At 43.2% G+C, this 24,982-nt stretch overlaps 1 protein-coding gene across 1 annotated transcript in view; it reads right to left on the reverse strand.

The window, feature by feature from the left end:
* Nucleotides 1-13,908, reverse strand: part of TASOR2 (transcription activation suppressor family member 2) — a 36,667-nt gene extending 22,759 nt beyond the window's left edge. The window contains exons 1-8 of the mRNA XM_070947915.1: nt 13,788-13,908; nt 10,817-10,916; nt 9,044-9,144; nt 7,024-7,124; nt 5,652-5,724; nt 5,462-5,536; nt 3,599-4,393; nt 1,703-1,864 (exon numbers count right to left, since the gene is read on the reverse strand). Of these exons, the coding sequence (XP_070804016.1) occupies nt 1,703-1,864; nt 3,599-4,393; nt 5,462-5,536; nt 5,652-5,724; nt 7,024-7,124; nt 9,044-9,144; nt 10,817-10,916; nt 13,788-13,908 (1,528 nt within the window). The remainder of the gene's footprint in view (nt 1-1,702; nt 1,865-3,598; nt 4,394-5,461; nt 5,537-5,651; nt 5,725-7,023; nt 7,125-9,043; nt 9,145-10,816; nt 10,917-13,787) is intronic.
* Between the last annotated feature and the right edge of the window lie 11,074 nt (nt 13,909-24,982).

Consider the following 24,982-nt stretch of genomic DNA (forward strand, 5'->3'; position numbering starts at 1 on the left):
AATTATTAAAATTATTAGAATAACAATAAGAATTGAATTGGAATTGAAATTGAATTAGAATTAGAATTATTAGAATTAGAATTGAATTAGAATTAAAATCATTAGAATCAGAATTATTAGAAATAGAATTTAATTAGAATTAAAATTATTAGAATTAGAATTAAAGTTGTTAGAATTAGAAATATTAGAAATAGAATTGTATTACAATTAGAGTTGAATTAGAGTTGAAATTTTATTAGAATTGAATTCGAATTAATAGAATTAGAATTGTATTACAATTAGAATTATATTAGGATTGAATTAGAATTAGAACTGAATTAGAATTATGAGAATGAGAATTATTAGAATTAGAATTAGAACTGAATTGGGATTAGAATTGAATTAGAATTATTAGAATTAGAATTGAATTAGAATTGAATTAGAATTATTATAATTAGAAATGAATTAGAATTAGAATTAGAATTGAATTAGAATTAGAATTGTATTAGAATTAGAATTGTATTAGAATTAGAACTGAATTAGAATTAGAATTATTAGAATTAGAATTGTATTAGAATTAGAATTGTATTAGAATTAGAATTAGAACTGAATTACAATTGAATTAGAATTAGAATTTTATTAGAATTGAATTAAAATTTAGAATTTAGAATAACAGAGTTGGAAGGGACCTTAGAGGTCCTCTAGTCCAACCCCCTGCTTGGGCAGGAAATATTAGAATTATTAAAGGATTAGAATTAGAATTGGAATTAGAATTATTAGAACTAGAATTACAATTAGAACCCTTTATTGGCCAAGTGTGATTAAACAGGATAATAAATGGACAAATGACCCCTCTGAAAAAGTTCCAAGCGTTGAAATACCACATCCAGTCAGCAATGGACGATGCTGAATAGGATTCTCATCTCACACGGTGTGACTGTGGAGTCCCACGTCAAAAGTGTAGATCACATCGTGACCGGCTGTAAGCTGAGTAGCTGAGGGGTTGTTTTCATATAAACGATGCTGCGCTTCCATAATTAGATGGCCTAGACGAGGGGTCCCCAGCCTTTCCTGCTCGCCCGTTAAGCGAATCAGGCAGTCGTTAAGTGAATCCAGCTCCCCCCCGCGCTGTTGACTTTGCTTGTCAGAAGCTGGCTGGGAAGGCTACAAATGGCGGATCCTGCGAACCCAGGGGAAATGCAACGGTCATAACTCTGAACCCGTCGCCAAGGGCCCGCATTTTGCTCATGTGGCCAGCTGTGCCAAACACGAAGGCCATTTTTTTTCAGTGCGAATCTCAAACGGTCACTAAATGAATGGTTGTTAAGTGAGAGACGACCTGTACCAGTGTCTCATCCCTGCCACAGCTTTAAAAAAATAACAGGAAAAGGTATGGAGCAGAGGTCTTCAAACTTGGCCGCTTTAAGACTTGTGGACTTCAACTCCCAGAATTCTCCAGCCAGCTGCTGGCTGGAGAATTCTGGGAGTTGAAGTCCACAAATCTTAAAGCGGCCAAGTTTGAAGACCTCTGCTTTAAAATATGGAGACTTCAACTCCCAGAATCCACCCATCTTAAAGCATAGCTGGCTGGGGAATTCTGGGAGTTGAAGTCCACAAGTCTTAAAGCTGCCAAGTTTGAAGGCCTCGGGTATGAAGGATGAGGAAACAAAAAAAAAAAAAATCCGGCCAGAGTTTCCATATTTGAATGGCGCCGCCATCTTACTTGGTCCTTTGGCGTCCATTTTGTCCACATCCTTCACTTTCGCGGCCATGTTCAGCCGGGGTTTCTTTTCCTCTGTGGCAGATCCTGCTGAAGATCCCGTGGCTCCCTCAAGCGACACGCTCCTCGGTCCTTGAATGAATTCTGCGGACAAAACTTCGGCCCCTGGCAGAGACAACGAACCAATGAGTACGATGGGTTTTTATGGCGGAAAGGATTTATAAGCCATCCTCGTTCAGCGACAAATTGGGATCGGAAGTGTGGTCCTTAAGTGAAGCAGTCACAAAGTGAAATGCATGGTTTCAGGCGGTGGCATTTCAGCTACCCAAATCACCCTCACTAGCCTACTTATCTGCACATCACGAAAGATTTATACATGGTCCTCGTTTAGCGACAATTGGGACAAGCAACTTGGTCGTTAAATGAAGTGGTCGACTAAGTGAAGCCCAGTGAGGTACCATGGCTTTCTGGTGATGGCACAGCGCACAGGATTAAAAGGCAGTCCTTGTTTAGCAACCACAATTGGGATTGGCAATGTGGTCATTAAGTGAAGCAGTTGCTAAGTGAAACCCAGGGAGTACTATGGCTTTTAGGCGAGGGCATCTCAGGAAGCATAAACAATTCAGTTCTCTCAAATTCAGTTCCTCAAACCATCCTTAATTACCTACTTATTTGCACACCACAAAGGATTTATAGTTAGTCCTCGTTTAGTGACCACAATTGGGACGAGCAACTTGGTCGTTAAGTGAAGTGGTTGCTAAGTGAGAACCATGGCTTTTGGTGGTGGCCCCAGAATGTGCAAGAAATCAGGCCTGTTAGTTCCTTGCATATTTCAAATTTAGCTGCCCAAAGCCACCTTACTAATCTACTTATCTGCACACCACAAAAGATTGAGGTACAGTCCTCATTTAGTGACCACAGTTGGGAACAGTTATGCAAAGTGGTCACTAAGGGAACTTGCAACTGTGCTCACAATCTGACTTTGGCTTTCCTTGGCTTCAAAGGTTCTGACTGGCTGCAAAGTTACTTTTTTCATCACCGCCATTAACTGCAAACGGCCACTGTACGAGGCGGTCAGCGTACGAAGACAATCTATAAGACAATCTTAAACCGGGCTGGCTTAAGAAGAAATTTTTAAATTCTTTTAATCAGTTTGTGGTTTCTTAACTTTCGGGCCAAATTTATATATATTTTTAACTGTTTTTAATATTTGTATTCTATGTTCTTATCTTGGCTGTACACCACCCTGAGTCCTCAGGGAGAAGGGCGGTATATAAATTGGAAATTAAATTAAATTAAATTAAATTAAATTAAATAATTAAATTAAATTAAATTAAATTAAATTAAATTAAATTAAATTAAATTAAATTAAATTAAATTATTAAATTAAATTAAATTAAATTAAATTAAATATAAAAGCGGCATTTTACAGGACCCAATCTGGGCTGCAAACCTCTGAGCCACCACTAGAGGGCAGCAAAGCACCAGTTGAAAGCCTCGCTTTTTCCTGCCCTCTAGTGGTCCCACTGGGTTTCGATCTCCAGAAACCGTTTCTGCCAGCGTGTTTGGGCCGACAATGCTGGTTTCCTGCAACCATCAACACCGATTTAAAAATGCAGAGAATTCACACTCGGGAGAGACTTAGCAGAGTCACTCAGTCTCTCCCAAGTGATGCAAAAGAGGACTAAAAAAATCACTTTAAATAGCAAGAAGGGCAGCATGAAAATAAATAAATAAAAAATAAAGAGATTAGGTAGGTAGGTAGGTAGGTAGGTAATCCGCAAGGGATTATGGGGTTGTTAAATGATGATGATAATCAGCCGAAATTATGGCTTTCCTGTGATAAAAAAAAATTAAACCGTGAGGATCATTTTGAGGCTTATTTGAAGTGACACTTACCCCTCTTCCTTCTCAGTGGATTCAGAATATTTTTTAATTTGAGGGTAGGCTTTTTAGGATCTGCTGGGGAGCCGGGATCTTTAGCCAAGGGGATGTTGAAAGTCATCGCTTCCTTGGGCAATTTCTTCTTCTTTTTCTTCTTCTTCTTCTTACTTTTCTCCTTCTCCTTCGTCTTCTTCTTGCTGCTCTCCAAGATGCAGTACATCTTCAGAGGCGACCATTTCTTCTTCGAACTGGCCCCGAGGATCCGGCTGGATTTCCTTTTCGTCCATTGCAAGGACCGCTCTCCAACCGGGCTGCTTTTCGACGTGGCATCTCGGCTCAGCTCGTGTCCGTCGAAGGGAGCCTTGCCCTTTCCGCCAGCTTCGTCCAGTCTATCCGACGGCGACGGATCCAAATTTAAACCCGAGCGACCGTCGGACAACTGGCAGCGGCCCTTCAAGCAGGCCGCAGCGGACGAGACCTCCAGCGTGTAACTTTCGGGGTCCGACAGATAAACCGCCAAGTTGGAAAACGAGGACGGGGAGCGCGTATCGTCCACGGGGGCCTCCTTAGGGGTCTCGGATGAAAGTTTAGAAGCCAAGGGTGGGCTGGCCGCGTTATCGCAGTTCCGCACCGAACACTGATCGAGATTTGCAAATTCCTCCATGTGCAGTTTGACCAAAGCGCTGGAAGAAAATTGTCTGGGATTCGGATTTTTGGCGGCTCCTGCCAACGCCTGTTCAAGGAGGGGAAGGATCAGGGGGAGCTGCTGCGGGGTCTCGCTACTCCCCTTTTCGCGTTTCCAATCTGTGGCTAATGAAAAAAAAGAAAAGAAAAGAAAATCCGATTGCACCTGACTTCGAGTCACGCCCAAGAAAAATAAACAAAATAAGCTCTTATTGTTTTGTAAGCCACACAGAGTTGCTTTAGCGGCGAAATGGGTGGCCTATTAATTGACCGGGGTAATTACCAGGAGAGGGTGGATTCTAGTCCTGCTTTAGGCATGAAAGCCAGCTGGGTGACTTTGGGCCAATCACCAGGAGACTGGGAGTTCTAGTCCTGCCTTAGGCATGAAAGCCAGCTGGGTGACTTTGGGCCAATCACCAGGCAATGGTGAGTTCTAGTTTCACCTTAGGCATGAAAGCCAGCTGGGTGACTTTGAGCCAATCACCAGGAGACTGGGAGTTCTAGTCCTGCCTTAGGCATGAAAGCTAGCTGGGTGACTTTGAGACAATCACCAGGCAATGGTGAGTTCTAGTTCCACCTTAGCAATGAAAGCCAGCTGGGTGACTTTGAGCCAATCACCAGGAGACTGAGAGTTCTAGTCCCGCCTTATGCATGAAGGGCGGTTGGGTGACTTTGAGCCAATCACCAGGAGACTGGGAGTTCTAGTCCTGCCTTAGGCATGAAAGCTAGCTGGGTGACTTTGAGACAATCACCAGGAGACTGTGAGTTCTAGTTTCACCTTAGGCATGAAAGCCAGCTGGGTGACTTTGAGACAATCACCAGGCAATGGTGACTTCTAGTTCCATCTTAGCAATGAAAGCTGGGTGGGTGACTTTGAGCCAATCACAAAGAGACTGGGAGTTCTAGTCCTGCCTTAAGCATGAAAGCTAGCTGGGTGACTTTGGACCAATTACTCTTTCTCTCTCAACTCATCTCAACCCACCTCACAGGTTGTTGTTGTCGTCGGAGAAAACAGAAGCAAAAAAAAAAAGGATTATTAGTTATGTTCGCCACTTTGACTTCTTTATAAAAATAATGAAAAGTGAAATAAAATTCTAGTAGATAAATAAGTAAACGTAAGAAAAACGAATGTAGGACAAAAATGATAACAGGGGGATTAAATGATTCCCAGTGTTTGCAAAAACCAAATTTTACCTCTTATAACCTTGGGCCCTGGGGATGGAAACAGAAACAAAGCTTGAAGGGAGCCCAAATCGTTCGCTTCGGCGTCTGGAAAAAAGAAAAAGAGAAAACGGGATGCCATGTTTTTCTTTTTGAACCTGAATTTTCCAAGGAAGACTCACCTGGGTTTGACGGTGCCGAAGGCCTCGGTTTCCCTTCTTACCTTTTTCTTTGGCCAAGACGGACGAGGTGAGGAAGAGGAGGATTCCGCGGTCATTTAAATATTTGACAAGTGCCTGTAAAAGACAGAAAAAGGGAATTTCCTCCTGGCCCCTTCTCTATCAGGAGAATAACCCATAACTGTCTGGTTTGGCTCTGCCAAACGGATAATTAGAACGGCAGAAAAAACCATGGCTACCAACCTGCCTTCCATGGAAGACCTGTCTACTGCAGGAGTCAAAAAGAGGGCTGGGAAAATATCTACAGACCCCTCACATCCTAGATAGATGTTAGATAAATAGATGATGATGATAGATAGGTAGGTAGGTAGGTAGGTAGGTAGGTAGGTAGGTAGGTAGGTAGGTAGATAGATAGATAGATAGATAGATAGATAGATAGATAGATAGATAGATAGATAGATGATAGATAGACAGATGATAAATAGATATCTATCATCTATCTATCATCTATCTATTTATCATCTATCTATCATCTATCTATCTATCATCTGTCTATCTATCTATCATCTATCTATCTATCATTTATCTATCTATCATCATCTATTTATCTATCTATCTATCTATCAATCTATTATCTATCTCTATCTATCATCTATCTGTCTATCATCTATCTATCTATCATCTATCATCTATCTATTTATCTATCAATCTATTATCTATCATCTATCATCTATCTATTTATCTATCAATCTATTATCCATCTCTATCTATCTATCTATCTATCTATCTATCTATTTATTATATCTATCTATCTATCTATCTATCTATCTATCTATCTATCTATCTATTTATCTATCTATCTATCTATTATCTATCTATCTATTATCTCTATCTATCTATCTATCTATCTATCTATCTATCTATCTATCTATCTATCTATCATCTATCATCTATTTATCTATCTATCTATCTATCTATCTATTATCTATCTATCATCTATCTATCTATCTATCTATCTATCTATCTATCTATCTATCTATCTATCTATCTATCTATTTATCTATCATCTACCCTGTTTCCCTCCAAAATAAGACATCCCCTGATAATAAGCCCAATTGGGCTTTTGAGCACATGGCAATAAGGCCAAGAGCTTATTTCAGGGTTCAGAAAAATATAAGACAGGGCCTTATTTTCGGGGAAACACAGTATCTAAAAACAGATTGAGGCAAATCACGTTTTCATTGCTGTCAAAAAAAACCCTACATGGGTGTGTTTGTAAATCACCAAGAGTGGAAGACTTCCTAAATTTTTTAAATTCCTATTTTGCTGGGCATTTTTGGTGACTGAGAGACCACCCAAAGCCACATCCTGCAAAAAAGCAGAGACCGTTAATTCTGAAGATTCTTAAGAGTTTACCAGGTTTTTTTCTTTCATGCTCCCAATGAGCTGATCTTTCCGTTCGCTCTCGTCTAATATTTCCACTTGATATAAACGAAACGACAGCTGCTCACAGCAGACTGTAGGGAGAAACCAAGCACACTTTACAAGAAAAGAAAGAAAAAAAGGAAAGAAAAAAGAAAGAGGCCACCAAAAACAAACAAATGTTAATGGTACAATAAATCTATGATTAAGACAACCTCCGCTCCTTTCTAGCATTGTTGATGTTCCCTAGCTGGGTCATGAAATGTCTGCAAGAAAACAATCAAGCTCAGAGAGCACCAAGGACCCCACAGGATTATTAAGCAATGTCCATCCGTTCCCTCCCTCCCTCTACCATCCATCCATCCATCCATCCATCCATCCATCCATCCATCCATCCATCCATCTTTTATCCATTCCTGCCTGCCTGCCTGCCTGTCTATCTATCTATCATTACCTATTCATCCATTCCTGTCTGTCTATTATCTACCTATCTAGAAACCAACCAACCTACCAATCTACCTATATGTCTGTCTGTCTGTCTGTCTATCACCATCTATTCCTGTCTGTATTATCTACCTATCTACCAACCACCTACCTGTCTGTCTGTCCGTCTCCGTGTGTCTGTTTGTCTGTCTATTATCCATCCATCTATCCAACCAACCAACCAACCTACCTACCTCTGTCTGTCTGTCTCCGTCTGCCTGTATATCTATCTATCTATCTATCTATCTATCTGTCTGTCTGTCTGTCTGTCTGTCTGTCTGTCTGTCTGTCTGTCTATCTGTCTGTCTGTCTGTCTGTCCATTCATTCCTGTCCATCTGTCTGTCTCTTTGTTCACCCACCCATTCAACTTTTATCCATTCCTGTCTGCCTGTCTATCATTATCTATTCATCCATTCCTGTCTGTCTATTATCTACCTATTTACCAACCAACCTACCTGTCTGTCTGTCCGTCTCCGTGTGTCTGTTTGTCTGTCTGTCTATTATCCATCCATCTATCCAACCAACCAACCAACCTACCTACCTACCTACCTCTGTCTGTCTGTCTCCGTCTGCCTGTATATCTATCTATCTATCTATCTATCTATCTGTCTGTCTGTCTGTCTGTCTGTCTGTCTGTCTGTCCATTCATTCCTGTCCATCTGTCTGTCTCTTTGTTCACCCACCCATTCATCTTTTATCCATTCCTGTCTGCCTGTCTATCATTATCTATTCATCCATTCCTGTCTGTCTATTATGTACCTATTTACCAACCAACCTACCAATCTACCTATGTCTGTCTCTCTGTCTATCGATCTATCATCATCTATTCATCTGTTCCTGTCTATCTATTATCTACCTATCTACCAACCAACCTACCTCTGTCTGTCTGTCTCCGTGTGTCTGTTTGTCTATCTATTCATCTATTATCCATCCATCCATCCATCCATCCATCCATCCTTTATCCACTCCTGTCTGCCTGTCTCTCTATCATCATCTATTCATCTATTCCTATCTATTATCTACCTATCTACCAACCAAGCTACCTGTCTGTCTGTCTGTCTGTCCGTCTCAGTGTCTGCCTGTCTATCTATTATCCATCCATCCATCTATCCAACCAACCAACCACTTCCATCTGCCTGCCTGTCTGTCTGTCTGTCTGTCTGCCTGCCTGCCTGCCTGCCTATCTATCTATCTATCTATCTATCTATCTATCTATCTATCTATCTATCCGTCCATTCATCCCTGTCCATCTTTCTATCTCTTTCTCCACCCACCCACCCATCCATCCTATTTACACACAGCCCACCTCACTGTGGGAATGATTCCAGTTTCAAATTTGGTTCCCTTCTGCACTGTTTCCACAAAATTACCCCGGTGATGGGCTGGTGGAGCCACAGAATCATGAGCCCATTGAAATCACTTTCCCTCGCCACCCATTCACCCACCCAACATCCCATTAAGCTGGAAAGAACCAAAGCTAACCATCCTGACCCAGATAAACTCAACGAATGACACAATTGAAAAGCAAACCTTCATCATTGGAATAGCTGTTTTTTTTAAATGCAGCTTCCGGCAGTTTTTTCCGCAATTCAGATATTCGCACGATATACTTGAATTCTAGCTTGGCTGGCCTACGAGAGGAGAAAAGGGAAAAAGAGTTTGGGAAAAGTCAATCTTTCCAAAGATGGCTTTTTGGCCATCCCAAAGAGCTGGAGAAACGCCAGAACTGGAGTCTAGAACAATTTCTTATTTGGGGCGTCCTCGGTGCTGAGCTTGGTTGTTTCCTTGCCGACGTTTCATGATCCAACTATGTAATATCATCAATATTAGAAGGGAGTGGAGTTTGCTCTCTGTTTATACATAAATGGATTGCAAACCCATCTCCCTTCTAGCACTGATGATGTTACTTAGTTAGATCATGAAACGTCTGCAAGAAAACAACCCGGCTCAGAGAGCACCCAGGATCTCACAGTTCAAACCTGAGCTACAAAGGTTTTCTTCTATCAGTTCTTCATTTCTCACACTTTTGGGATCCAGAAGGAAAGTTGCAAACGTAAAATATTTGCCTCTTCATAAAAACCACCACTTTATCACTGAGGAGGAAAAAAAATCCAATCATTTTATTTAAAGTTCTATTTCTCTTCTCTATTCAGCACGAATTTGAAGCTACTTTAGAATAGAATAGAATAGAATAGAATAGAATAGAATAGAATAGAATAGGAAATAGAATAAAATAGAATAGAATAGTAATAGAATGGAATAGTAATAGAATAGTAATAGAATAGTAATAGAATAAGGAATGGGATGGGATGCAGAATAGAATAGAACAGAATAGAAATAGAAATACAGAGAAACAGAAATAGAATAAAATAGTATAAAATAGAATAGAATAGTATAAAATAGAATAGAATGAAACAGAAATGAAATAGAATAGAAATAGAAATACAGAGAAATAGAAATAGAAATAGAATAAAATAGTATGCAATAGGATAGTATAAAAGAATAGAATAGAATAGAATAGAATAGAATAGAATAGAATAGAATAGAATAGAATAGTAATAGAATAAGGAATGGGATGGGATGCAGAATAGAATAGTATAGAACAGAATAGAAATAGAATAGAAATACAAATAGAAATAGAATAAAATAATATAAAACAGAATAGAATATTATAAAATAGAATAGAATAAAACAGAAATGAAATAGAATAGAAATAGAAATACAGAGAAATAGAAATAGAATAAAATAGTATAAAATAGAATAGTACAAAATAATAGAATAGAATAGAATAGAATAGAATAGAATAGAATAGAATAGAATAGAATAGAATAGAATTAGAAATAGAAATAGAATAGAATAGTAATAAAATAGTAATAGAATAAGGAATGGGATGGGATGCAGAATAGAATAGAATAGAACAGAATAGGAATAGAAATAGAAATAGAAATAGAATAAAATAGTATAAAACAGAATAGAATAGAATAGAATAGAACAGAAATGAAATAGAATAAAATAGTATGAAATAGAATAGTATAAAATAATAGAATAGAACAGAAATAGAATACAAATAGAAATAGAAATAGAAATAGAATAGAATAGAATAGTATAAAATAATAGAATAGAACAGAAATAGAATAGTATAGTATAGTATAGAAGAGAAGAGAAGAGTATAAAATAGATGAGAATAAAACAGAAATGGATTTCTGGAACCAAGCTGGACTTTTTAAAAAGGACTTTTTAATGTCCTTTTTTTTTGGGGGGGGGGGGGCTTAATTCCAGTGGAAGAGAAAAATAAATACTTACAACTGAGCTGGGATCGAAGACTGAAAGGGCGATCGAAGGACGATGTCACAGACTCGCTGATTCTGAACGAAAAGCTGTCCCTCCCAGGCACGATACAGCACTGAAGAGTTCAAAAAAACAGCTGAGAGGCAGGTAGGTAGTTTATTCCTATTTATCTATATATATATATAGACAGGGAGTCCTCGATTTACGACCACAATTGAGCCCCAAAATTTCTGTCGCTAAGTCAGACGTTTGTCAAGCGAGTGTTGCCCCAATTTGCGCCCCTTTTCTTGCCACGGTTGTTAAGTGAATCACTGCAGTCGTTAAAATTAGTAACCCGGTTGTTAAGCGAATCCACCTTCCCCACTGACTTTCCTTGTCAGAAGGTCGCAAAAGGGGGCCCGGAGACACCGCAACCGTCATAAATATGAACCAGTCGCCAAGCAATTGATCAGTTGAATCAATTGGTGATTCACTTAATAACCGTGGCAAGAAAGGTTGCAAAACGGGGCAAAATTCGCTTCACAACTGTCTCGCTTACCAACGGAAATTTGGGTCTCGATTGCGGTCGTAAGCCGAGGACTACCCATACATTTTCCCAGAAACCCGTGGGAGGGGAGATGGGGAGGGGGGCATATCTCCACTGTTATTCCCACCCCCCCTTCTAGCTCCAGCGTCCAATCAACTGGCTGCAAAGCCCGAGGGGCAGAGAACATAGAATAATAAAGAGTTGGGACTTTAGAGGTCTTCTAGTCCACCCCCAACTCAAGCAGGAACCCTTATACTGTTTCAAGCGGCAATTGGCAGTGTTGGAAATAAAGCCGAAATTTAAAATCTCTGAACGGTGTGTGTGTGTTTATGTGTTTATAAGAGCCTCGGTGGTGCAGCGGACTAAGTGCTGTTAAGTGCTGGCACTTAGCTGCCAGCTGCCTGCAATTAGTGCGAGTTCGAATCTCACCAGGTTCAAGGTTGACTCAGCCTTCCATCCTTTCGAGGTAGGTAAATTGAGGACCCGGATTGTGGGGGGCAATAAACTGACTTTGTATAGAACAACACCGCTTGGGGGAGCCGAAAGCCCTAATAAGCAGGTATATACATAAAAGTATGCAGGCTATTGCTATACTGCATTGTAAGCCGCCCTGAGTCTACGGAGAAGGGCGGCATATAAATTGGACTAATAAATATAAATTGGATTAATAAATGTGTGTGTGAGAGAGAGAGAGAGGACAAGGGAGGTGAGGAAGGACAAAACAAACATTAAAAAAAAAATAAGATATTTTTTTTACCTTTCATCTCATGTTCAGCTCTGCAGAGGTGAAAAAGGAAGAAGAAAAAAATGAAAAATTGCTTTCAATCCAGGAGAAAACAAGTGAATTAAAGAGGAAAAAAAAAAAAAAAGGAAAGGCTTTTGACCGAGAAAAGAAAAGTCACTTACAAGCTTTTGTAACCGAGTGGCAACATTCTCTAAGGTCTCCACCCAGCCGAAGGAGTTTTATGGAGCGGGTCCGAGGATCATTAAGCGATTCTAACTAGAGCCACAGACTGCTTCGAAAAGTTTCTAGGGGTCAAGGAGGAAATATTTTTTTAAAAAATAAGAAAAATTTTATTTAGCGGTCCAGCAAGCATATTCGGTCAGAATGTATTTTATTTATGGATTAGAATTTTATCCCGTATTATTACAAGTAATTCAATGGGAACGTACCTAATACTCCTTCCTCTCCTTATTTTTCGCACAACAACCCTGTGAGGTGGGTTGGGCAGAGAGAAGGAGATTGGCCCAAAGTCAGCAGGCAAATTTTCATTCCTAGGGCGGGACTAGAATTCACTGTCTCCTGGTGATTGGCCCAAAGTCAGCCAATTGGTTTCCATGCCTAAGGTGGGACTAGAACTCACCCTCTCCTGGTGATTGGCCCAAAGTCGTCCAATTGGCTTCCATGCCTAAGGTGGGACTAGAACTCACCCTGATGATTGGCCCAAAGTCATCCAATTGGCTTCCATGCCTAAGGTGGGACTAGAACTCACCCTCTCCTGGTGATTGGCTCAAAGTCATCCAATTGGCTTCCATGCCTAAGGTGGGACTAGAACTCACTGTCTCCTGGTGATTGGCCCAAAGTTGTCCAATTGGCTTCCATGCCTAAGGTGGGACTAGAACTCACCCTGGTGATTGGCCCAAAGTCATCCAATTGGATTTCATGCCTAAGGTGGAACTAGAACTCACTCTCTCCTGGTGATTGGCCCAAAGTCGTCCAATTGGCTTCCATGCCTAAGGTGGGACTAGAACTCACTATCTCCTGGTGATTGGCCCAAAGTCGTCCAATTGGATTTCATGCCTAAGGTGGGACTAGAACTCACTCTCGCCTGGTGATTGGCCCAAAGTCGTCCAATTGGCTTCCATGCCTAAGGCGAGACTAGAACTCACCCTCTCCTGGTGATTGGCCCAAAGTCATCCAATGCCTAAGGTGGAACTAGAACTCACACTCTCCTGGTGATTGGCCCAAAGTCGTCCAATTGGCTTCTATGTCTAAGGTGGGACTAGAACTCTCAGTCTCCTGGTGATTGGCCCAAACTCACCCGGTTGACTTCCATGCCAAAGGCGGGACTAGAACTCACCATCTCCTGGTGATTGGCACCGAAGTCACTTAGCTGGCTTTCATGTTTAAGGCAGGATTAGAACTGCCAGTTGAGTGATTTTGGGCCAATCATCAGGAGACGGTGAGTTCTAGTCCCGCCTTAGAACTAAAAGCCAACCGTGTGACTCTGGGCCAGCCCCCCTCTCTCTCTCCCTGTTCAACCTACCTCACAGGGATGTTGTAGTGGAAAATAGGAAAACCTAGTGTTGGATAAATTTGTTGCCTTGAGTTATTTGTTAAAGAAATAACAAAGGGAGAATATTAATTTAATTTAATCAATAAATGACATTAATAAAAAGGGCTTCGGGCCGCCTCGAAAGGCCACTCCCAACCTGGCCATTCCCTGGGACACGCCTTACCTCGGTTTTCCTCGCGTGTCCTCCTCACGTTCTCCCTTGGTGTCGGCGCCTGCTTCCTACTGCGCCGAGACAAGAGACTCGTCCTGCATTGAAACCGAGAGGAGACACCATAATGGTTCATTGACTCATGGGGCACACAATGAAGTTAACCATGGTTAGATCAACCATGGTTAGGCCTATACCCTCCTTTTTGCACGAAGATGCTCTGAGCTGCTATGCTAAGAACGTGGCAGTGTCTATAACCGTGGAACTTTTAATACTTGTGGACTTCAACTCCCAGAATTCCCCAGCCAGACATACTGGCTGGGGAATTCTGGGAGTTGAAGTCCGCAGATCTTAAACTTGCCGAGGTTAAGAGTCACCGCTCTAGCAACTGAGAAAATTTAGTTTGGCTCAGCCTGTTGGGTGAACTCAATCCAAGGTGCCTTATTCCTCAAACTATGCCAAAGCAAAGAAACGCCGTTTTATTTTCTTTTTTAAAAAATTTATTTATTTCGATCCCACCTTGATTATTTTTACAAATAATTCTTATTTGTAAATACACAAACTTTTAATACAAATAAGGAGTAGAACGTACTTCATCCTCCCTCCTATTTTCCACAGAACAAAAACCCTGTGAGGTGTGAGAGAGAGAGAGGGAGAGAGAGAGAGAGCGCTAGAACTCACAGTCTCCTGGTGATTGGCCGAAACTCACCCACCAGGCTTTCATGCCTAAGGCAGGACTAGAACTCACTCTCTCCTAGTGATTAGCCCAAAGTCACCCAGCTGCCTTTCATGCCTAAGGCAGGACTAGAACTCACTCTCTCCTAGTGATTAGCCCAAAGTCACCCAGCTGCCTTTCATGCCTAAGGCAGGACTAGAACTCACTCTCTCCTAGTGATTAGCCCAAAGTCACCCAGCTGCCTTTCATGCCTAAGGCGGGACTAGAACTCCCAGTCTCCTGGTGATTGGCCCAAAGTCACCCAGCTGCCTTTCATGCCTAAGGCGGGACTAGAACTCCCAGTCTCCTGGTGATTGGCCCCAAGACACCCAGCTGCCTTTCATACCTAAGGTGGGACTCACCCTCTTCTGGAGATTGGCCCCAAGACACCCAGTTAGCTTTCATGGATAAAGCAGAACTAGAATTCACCGTCTCCTGGTGATTGGCCGAAAGTCACCCAGCAGGCTTTCATGCCTAAGACAGGACTAGAACTCACTCTCTCCTAGTGATTAGCCCAAAGTCACCCAGCTCCCTTTCATGCCTAAGGCGGGACTAGAACTCCCAGTCTCCTGGTGATTGGCCGAAAATCACTTAGCTGACTTTCGTGGCTAAAGCAGGACTGGAACTCACTGTCTCCTAGTAATGGGCCCAAAGACACCTGGCTGCCTTTCATGCCTAAGGCGGCGCTACAACTCACTCTGGTTTTTCGCCTGGTGCCTTAACCATTCGACTAAATCGGCTCTAGTCAGTATAAAGTGAGAAATTAATAGCTTGATGTGGCTTTCTTATTTATTTATTTGTGTGGATTTATTAGTTTTAGGTCATGCCATATCTTCAGGAGTACAGACAGACAGCATATACCGCACAATACAGGTAGTCCTCAACCTACAACCATTCGTTTAGTGACCATTAGAAGTTTACAACGGCAACAAATAAAGTGACGGATGACCGTTTCCCACACGTTCGCCTGATCAAAATTAGGACATTTGACAACTGACTCGTATTTATGACGGTTGCAGTGTCCAGGGATCAGCAGATCCCCTTTTGCGACCTCCTGAGGAGCAAAGTCAATGGGGAAAGCCGGATTCACTTAATGACGTGTTACTAAGTTAATAAGTGCAGTGATTCACTTAACAACTGTGGCAAGGAGGGTCGTAAAATGGGGCGAAACCAGTGGTGGGTTCCTTCTGGTTCGGCCACCCTACAGCTGATCAGTGTTAAAAGAAAACAAATGAGTAGACTGGTGCCTGCAAAAATAAATGGGTATACCAGTGCCTCCAAAAACAAATGAGTAGACCAGTGCCTGCAAAACTAAATGGGTAGACCAGTGCCTCCAAAAACAAATGAGTAGACCAGTGCCTGCAAAAATAAATGGGTAGACCAGTGTCTCCAAAAACAAATGAGTAGACTGATGTCTGCAAAACTAAATGAGTAGACCGATGCCTCCAAAAACAAATGAGTAGACTGGTGCCTGCAAAAATAAATGGGTATACCAGTGCCTCCAAAAACAAATGAGTAGACCAGTGCCTGCAAAACTAAATGGGTAGACCAGTGCCTCCAAAAACAAATGAGTAGACCAGTGCCTGCAAAAATAAATGGGTAGACCAGTGTCTCCAAAAACAAATGAGTAGACTGATGTCTGCAAAACTAAATGAGTAGACCGATGCCTCCAAAAACAAATGAGTAGACTGATGCCTGCAAAAGTAAATGGGTAGACCGATGCCTCCAAAAACAAATGAGTAGACCAGTGCCTGCAAAACTAAATGGGTAAACCAGTGCCTCCAAAAACAAATGAGTAGACCAGTGCCTGCAAAACTAAATGGGTAGACCGATGCCTCCAAAAACAAATGAGTAGATCAGTGCCTGCAAAACTAAATGGGTAGACCAGTGCCTCCAAAAACAAATGAGTAGACCAGTGCCTGCAAAAATAAATGGGTAGACCAGTGCCTGCAAAAACAAATGAGTAGATCAGTGCCTGCAAAAATAAATGAGTAGATCAGTACAGCTCTGCAAGCAGTTAAAAGCTTGGTAGACCAGTACCTCCGCTAAATCCTAAAGACTTGTCACATGACCACCAAGCCACGCCCACAAAATAAGCCACGCCCACAAAGTTATAGAACCCACTCCTGAGCGAAACCCATTTAATCCTTGCTCAATTTGACCTCAATTGTGGTCGGGATTCAAGGGCTACCTGTGGTCGTCCATGTACTTTGCTAAATTCATCTTCAAGACAACAACAAACTGATTTAACAGAGAACTTTAGCATATTGTGCCTTTTTCTGTTCCTTAATTTTCGCCTAAAACGTCAGATCAAAATTATATCACCTCTTCTGCCTTTTCTATTTCCAACACTCCCTTCAAAGTCAAACAAGAAAACGACAATTTTCCCCCGTTCGTTTCCTCCCAACTTCTAAGGTACGCTGCTCCTGACAATGGAGGCTCGTTTCCACCCTCAGAGCTGATAACACTCCATTGCTCCTTAAACCTGCCCGACTGTCAGTTTTCAAAAAAATAAAATAAAATAGATAAACCCTCCCATTTATAAAATCCCAAGTCCTTACAAAATAGAATTCTTTATTGTTTATATTTATATATATAAAAACAATCTATAAAACATTGTTTATATTTAATTTATAATAATAAAATTATTTATTAGAATATTTATTGTAAATATTTTAATTTGGAAAAAATTTGCATTTGTTCCAAAATAGTTTCTTCGGCAGGAGAAAATTATAACGGGAACCAGAGTCTTGGGAGTTTCCGACAACTCATCCTTGGCTTCAGTTTTGAAAAAAAAACAAAAAACAAAAAAACTTTTGCATTTATCGGGTTTGTTTTATTTATAACCGGAACATCCTGACCTTGCAATGAGAAAGCGAAACTGATTCGAATAGAATAGCATTCTCTCTCTTTTAAGCAGAGGCAAAAGTGAAACCATCGTAGCTGGAAACAGAAGCATCGGAAGGTTTAAAGCTGCATTTCTCCAATCCGGTAATGTTAAGATGTGTGGACTTCAACTCCCAGAATTCCCCAGCCACCAAGGGCTGGGGAATTCTGGGAGTTGAAGTCCACACAGATTAATTAAGGCTGCTGAATATTGTTTTTTTTTTAAAGCTTTTAAAACTTTTAAGGAAGATGCTTGGTTACTTTTAGGCTGCCAATAGCCAACACATCTGGGGATTATGTTCCCCAGGTAATTGATAAATCGGTGTTTTGCAACCTTGGCTATTTTAAGACCTCTGGATTTCCAGAATTCCCAGGACTGAGTTCCCAGGCTGGGGGATTCTGGGAGTTGGAGTCCATTCACCTTAAAGTAGGCTGGCTGGAGAATGCTGGGAGTTGAAGTCCACCTGCCTTAAAATTTACCAAGAATTGAGAATTGCTATAACTAGAGCAGGGGGTCTCCCAACGTGGCAACTTTAAAGGTTGTGGACTTCAACTCCCAGAATTCCTCCACAAGCCGGGCTGGGAATTGAAGTCCACAAGTCTTAAAGCTGCCAAGTTTGGAGACCCCTGCAGTCCATCGCTGGAATTACCTCCGGCCCCTATTTGAAGATTTCATGTGGCAGGTTGTTCCACCGGCTGCTCATGCAGTCTGGAATTTCCTAACCTGAATCTCCCTCGGTGTGACCTTAATTTTACAGGTTGTCCTCGACTTACAGCAGTTCATTTAGTGACCATTCAATGTTACAACGGCACTGGAAAAAGCAACTTAACGGCCATTTTTCACAGTTTACAGCATTCCCATGATTAAGTGATCAAAATTCAGATGTTTGGCAACTGGTTCATATTTACGACGGTGGCTCCATCCCAAGGTCATATGATCCCCTTTTGCGACCTTCAAACAAGCCAGATTCATTTAACAACCCGGCAGCTAACTTAACCACTGCAGTGATTCGCTTAACGACTGAGGCAAGTAAAACGGGACAAAACTCACTTAACAAATGTGTTACTTAACCACAGAAATCTTCCGTTCAATTGTGGACGTTACGTTGAGGAATACCTGTATCTCCGGCCCCTATTTGAAGACTTCCTACCTACCCTCTGGAATGAGCTGCCCCCGGAGATATGGCGGATCCCGGATCTTCGCACCTTTCGCCGTTCCCTAAAGACGTTTTTATTCCAGCAAGCCGGGCTGGCCTAACTCTTTTAAATTGTTTTAATTCTTAAATTGTTAATTATCGGTCTTAATATAGGGGTGTTTTAATTGTGGGCCAAATTAATTTAATTGGATTTTAATACTGGTTTTAAATTTTGTATTTCTTGTGTTTTATCTGTTGGCTGTTCACCGCCCCGAGTCCTTCGGGAGAAGGGCGGTATATAAATATAAACAAACAAACAAATGTGGCAGGTTGTTCCACCGGCTGGCTGTTCATGCAGTCCAGAATTTCCTCCTGATTCCTAACCTGAATCTCCCTCCTTGTGATTTTAATTTTATTCCCTTGATTGCAATTCCCAGCCTGCTAAACTCACTTCCGGAGAAACTGAGCCGAGAGTCCTGGTTTGCTCTGCACCAGATAAAATCTCTTTGCAGGATCGAAACCATCTCAAAAGCCCCGTGATTACAGCTTGTGTGCATGCACAAACACTTCTCTTAACGACAAATGAATTTGCGTGGCGCAGAGTTAATGAGCACCTTTGCCGATTAAGAGGAGGAGAGAAAACCAAGAGATTGATTGCCCCCTTCTCTTCTTTTTCTGCAAAATACAAGACGAGAAAATACCAAATGCCATTTAAAGCAAACTTCCTCGGCCGGCATAACCTGTCGAAATCTTGCAAGACAGGTTCGTTTTTTGCAGGAGAAGCAGACTTGGGAGGCCAAGAATTCAGATGATGGAAATAAACAAGCAGAAGGGATCTGCAAAAGGGAATCTGGAGAGGGATTTGATTAAGATTCACCCATTGCAATTGGGATGGAATCGACGGGAAAAAAAGAAAAAAAATATGGCGTTTTTGGACTAGAATAGATCCATTTTCTGGAATATTGCTTGCGGGGAGAATATTGTCCACTTTGAATGTACACCGATCGGCATTACATTAAAATGAAATTTCGTCGCGTGCAGCTCTCAAAGGGTTACTACCTCCAATATTCACTACATCGGGGTGTCAAACTCAAGGCCCAAGGGCCAAATCCGGCTGGGGGGGGGTGCTTAAATCTGGCCAGCCGGGAAATAGCAAATTTCTACAGCACTTTGCCGGCCAAAACAATGAGAATATATCTGCTGAAAAAACTCCACAGTGGTAACAAGAAGGGCATCCGGCCAGTAAAACACTCAGCTCCATTCAGCTGCCCAGACTCCATTATGGGGTCATTAAAAGATGATAACATATAACATGTATTACATGACACAGAGACCACATCCTCCTTTTGTACAGGTAGTCCTTGACTTACGACAATTGAGCTCAAAAACTTACGTCGCTAAGTGAAACCTTTGTCAATGGAGTTTTGTCCTCTTTTACATTTCTTGACACAGTGGTTAAGTGGACCACTGCAGTTGCTTAGTAACACGGTTGTTAAGTGAAGCTGACTTCCCCCCACCGACTTTGCTTGTCAGAAGGTCGCAAAAGGGGACCCCGGGACACTGCAACCGTCGTAAATACAAGTCAGTTGCCAACCGGCTGTATTTTGATCACGTGACCCTGGGGAAGCTGCAACAGTCGTTAAGTGTAAAAAATGGTGCTGTCAGGTTTTTTTTTGGGGGGGGTGCCATTGTAAGTTCAAACGGTCACTAAACGAATGGTCGTTAAGTCAGGGGCTACCTGCATTTTTAAGTAGCCATGCTCCAGATATTCTGGGATACTCACACAGGCCGTGTTTACACAACCCATCTAACATGGTTACCAATCTTCTGGATTTGCACGATCTGCTAAACCCTAAGAAGTAAACCAGCGTGTTTAGCCAACCCACCAAAAAAAAAAAATTAATTGGATTACTTTTAACTAAACTTCTATGATGAATGTTTACCTGGCCTAATTATTTGTGTTGTGTGAACAACACTGCGAATGTATTTTAGTGCATTATAAAGCTTCAGTTTTAGGTAAACCGATAGAAAGGTAACCCCACATTACTCAGAAGGAGGTACTTGCTTAATCCAGACATTCTTCCAACAAGAGTCATTTTCAAACAAACAAACAAATAAATAAACAAACATTTAAAAAATATTACAATGTTAGGAACGCCACCATGGGAATGAATAAAACAATTAAGGCTTCATATTTCAATTTAGGCTAGAACTAAGCTTATTGCATTACGACTTACTCTCCGGTGCAAATCAAGTCACCCAACGGTTCATACATACTGGATTATTGTAATACTGGATTTTAACCATGGCTTGTTGAGTTAGCCACCTTTGGCTGGGTTCCCACATTAAACTCCGCCAAAAGCACAGCAGACAAACCAGAGTATTTTGCTCTGCAAAGGCAGAAGAGTCACAAGCCCCCAGACAAACCCGAGTTTAAAGTTGACTGACATTCATGGATTCAAAAACAGGTGAGGCTACACCAATCCTGGCCTAGAATATCACCGTCATATGTCAATTTAATTAATTCCGTTTCAAGGCCACCCAACTCCAAATGTGCCATTTAAACGATTAAGAGAATTAAAAAAGAGAATAACAGATATACAGGTAAGGACCTCAACTTACGACCACAACTGAGCCCAACATTTATCCTGCTTAAGTGAGCTTTGTCCCATTTTACGACCTTTGTTGACCTTAAATTCAATCCCTGCAGTTTTTAAGTTTATAACAAGGTCGCTAAGTGAATCCGGCTTCCTCTTTGACTTTGCTTGTCCAAAGGACGCAAAAGGGGACGGCGCAACCGTCGTAAGTACGAGTCAGTTGCCAAGCCTCCGAATTTTGATCCACGGGGTGGGGGTGGGGGAACGCTGCAACTGGTTGTAAACCTGAAAAATCGATCCTACGTCGCTTTTTTTTGTCAGTGCGGTTGTAACTTGGAACGGTCCCTAAAGGAACGGCCATAAGTCGAGGACTACCTGTATGTGAATCCTGACTTCTTGGGAGCCCGCAGAAGGAAGTTAAGAGGAAGTTCCCTCTTGGGTCCTCTTAAAGGGGGGGGGTAAACACGTGGCTGAGTCAAGCCCGAAGGACTTCCATGCACACGATCCAAGGAAACCAAGTGAAGCACAGCCTGGAGGGAGCTGCAGGATCCCTTCCAAAGCCAGCAGAGGATCGCAGCAGAGGATCGGGCAGCCTTTTTTTTTCCTCCTCCTTTGCCCGGAGGCTGCGCGATCCTCTCCTCCCTGCCCGCTTTCGGTCTCTCCCTTCCTGCTTGCGCTTGATTTCCCCCCCCCCCCGCCCCGCTCCCGATCCCCAAAGCAGGCGGAAAAGTGGCGCAACCTTGCGCTCTGGGCACCGCGATCCTATATTCAGCGCTCGGCTTCCCACCCACCCACCCCGTTTAATCCCTCGGGCCGACGGGGGCGTCCCCAGAGCCGGTGCCCCTCCCCGCCTGGCCCCCGATCCTATAAATCCCGGCGCTGGCAAAACACAAAAAACGGCCGACACGTGTCTCTTTCCTGGCACTCACCGCTGACAGCTGTCCGACCCGCCGGCCCTTCGCTCCCGCCTCCTGCCATGCCCGGGAAAGCGAGACCCCGGACGCACGACACGCCCGCTCTGACCCGCGTCTTCTCTCTCGGTTGCACGTCGGAACGCGCCGACCCGGGTTTCCCAAGAGAGAGCGCCGGGTGGATCCCTTGGTGGGGGAGGGGCTTGGGGGGGGCAAAAGGGGGCTCAGCCAGCCCCCTCCCCTCCTTTTTTTTTTTTTAGGGAGGGGGGTCTTCAGCGGAGAGTCTCTCCCCCTCCCCCTCCCGCCTCTCCAAGCGCGGCCCCTCGCGGCTCCTTCCTCGGCCTGCCCGGGCGGGGGGCTGGCTGGCAGGGACCCCTCCCCAAGCTCAGAGCGGGGCGGGCGGCGGGCGGGCGGCGGAGCCGAAGGGAAACATGTCGGGCGCGGGAGGCGACGGCAACCCCAGGAAGTGAAAACGGCGGAGGGACGGAGCCCGAGGCCAAAGAAAGAAAGTGAAAACTAACCCGGAAGGGGTCGCGGGGGGAGGGTTGAACTTCCGGCCGGCGGCGCTCCGCACTGCCCCTCCCCCCGCGCTTCTCTTCTGCCCCCCCCCCCCCGCTTTCTTTAGAGAAGGGGAGGGGCGGCCCTGCGCGCTCCCGGGGGCTTCGGGGAGGAGGGGGAGGGGGCTGGGAGTGGGGAGGGGAGGGGGGGAGGAGGCTTGTGGGGAGGGAGGGGCCAGAGGGACAGGGGGCTTGGAGGGAGGGGGGGCTGGGAGGGGGAGGGGGAGGGGGACAGGGGGATTGGAGGGAGGACGGGAGGGGGACGGGACTTAGGGGGAGGGGGGCTTGGAGGAAGGGGGCAGTTGGTTTGGAGGGGGAGGGGGGCTGGGAGTGAGGAGTGGAGGGGGAGGGTGTTTAGGGGGAGGGGGGCTGGGAGGGAGAAGGGCAGAGACAAGGGGGCTTGGGGGAGGGGGGGCTGGGAGTGAGGAGGGAAGGGGGACGGGACAGGGGGAGGGGGCTTGGAGGAAGGGGGCAATTGGTTTGGAGGGGGAGGGGGGCTGTGAGTGAGGAGTGGAGGGGGAAGGGGGGTTTTGGAGTAAGGAGGGGAGGGGGAGGGGGTTTAGGGGGGGGCTGGGAGGGAGAGTATCAGAGGGGTTGGAGGGAGGGGGGAGGAGGTTTATGGGGAGGGGGGCTGGGAGGGAGGGGCCAGAGGGACAGGGGGCTTGGAGGGAGGGGGGCAGGTGGTTAGGAGTAAGGGGGGAGGGGGAGGGGGCTTGGGGGAGGAGGGCTGGGAGGGGGAGGGGAGGGGGACAGGGGGTTTGGGGGGAGGTGGGGAGGGGGACAGGACTTAGGGAGAGTCCCGTCCCCCTCCTCTCCTCCCTCCAACATGGGGAGACCCATGCAGCCTCCCCATGTTCACGCTATCAAAATTGAGGCGCTTAGCAAATGACTCATAGTTATGACGGTTGCATTGTCCTTAGTTCATGTGATCTTTTGCGATCTTCTGACAAACAAAGTCAAGGGGGGAAAGCCGGATTCATTTAACAACTGTGTTACTAAGCTTAACAACGGCAGTGGTTCGCTTAATGACTGGCAAGGAAGGTCGTAAAACGGGGCAAAATTTCCCTTAACAAATTTCTATCTTGTGCAACGCGAATTTCTAATGTAATCCTCCTTCCTACTGAATATAGTTTTTCCCCGAAATCATTTTATCAGTTTTATTTTTAATTAGACAATCCCTGACTTCCCTGGGTCAGGGGTCTCCAACTTTGGCTGAGGAATTCTGGGAGTTGAAGTCCACAAGTCTTAAAGTTGCCAAGGTTGGAGACCCCTGCTCTGGGTTATCGTTTTAGAGCTATTTCCTTACCGAATTCCTCTGTTAGTGGGACAAACACAGAACTTCAAAATCAGAGAAATAATTCAGAGATTTTTTCCCCCTTTGACAGCTGAACCAGACAGCAGTCAAACCTCCAGGGGTTCATCAAGTTAAATGGGAAATTCTTTATGACATGTTGCATTAAGTCACAAATTGCTTTATGATCATTTTTATATCAAGGGAGGTTTTGTAAAAATTTGCTAAGTTTCAGTGTTACGACGATCAAACAAGGCAAACGGGTTGATTTATTTGTGAAACTTTATTTATTTGTCCACGGAGATTCTCGGTAATCCAGTTCATGCTTATTTATTCATTTGTAAACAAATGTATTCATTTGTAAAATGTATTTGTTTATTTGCAAAATTTATGTGTGTGTGGAATTTACTTCTATGTAAAATTTATCGATGAAATTGGTGAAATTTTATTTATTTGTTGTGCTTGTTGTTTGTAAAACGGATTGATCGGTTTACTTTCAAAATTTAACCATTGGTAAAAATTTGTGTATTTAGCGGCGAAATGTATATTTATTTGCGAAACGTATTTGCGACATTGATTGATTCGTAAAATGTATTTATTTATTTGCAAAAGGTTATTTGTTCATAAAATGTATGTTTATTGGTGACATTTGCAATATTTATTGATTCGTAAAATTGATTTATTTGCAAAATGTATTGATTCCTTCCTAAAAGTTATGTGTTTATTTATCTGTGAAATTTATTTGCAATATTTATTGATTCATAAAAAGGATTTATTTATTTGCAAAATGTATTCATAAAAGTTGTGTTTATTTATTTGTGAAAATTTATTTATTTATTTATTTATTTGTTTGTTGATTGGCGCCAATGGTGATGCCCTAAAGGCAAGCGCCGAGCTGCAAAACCCGGGGGTGTCAAGAAAGGGAAGAGTTTTTTTTTTTTGCAAAGGACGGCAAAACATCTGCAGAAACATCAGCATCAGAACCAGGAAGCGAGAGAGGCCGGAGAACTACAACTCCCAGCAACCCTCGCGAGTCGTGCCTGGGCTCTCCCGGGATTCCTGTCTTGCCCGGCGAGGCTCGGAGGCCGCTGGGACTTGTAGTCCGCGTCACGGAGTC

This window comes from Pituophis catenifer, unplaced genomic scaffold (genome assembly GCF_029215685.1).
Source record: "Pituophis catenifer annectens isolate HBS135680 unplaced genomic scaffold, rPitCat1.0.hap2 SCAF_7, whole genome shotgun sequence".
NCBI lineage: Eukaryota > Metazoa > Chordata > Lepidosauria > Squamata > Colubridae > Pituophis > Pituophis catenifer.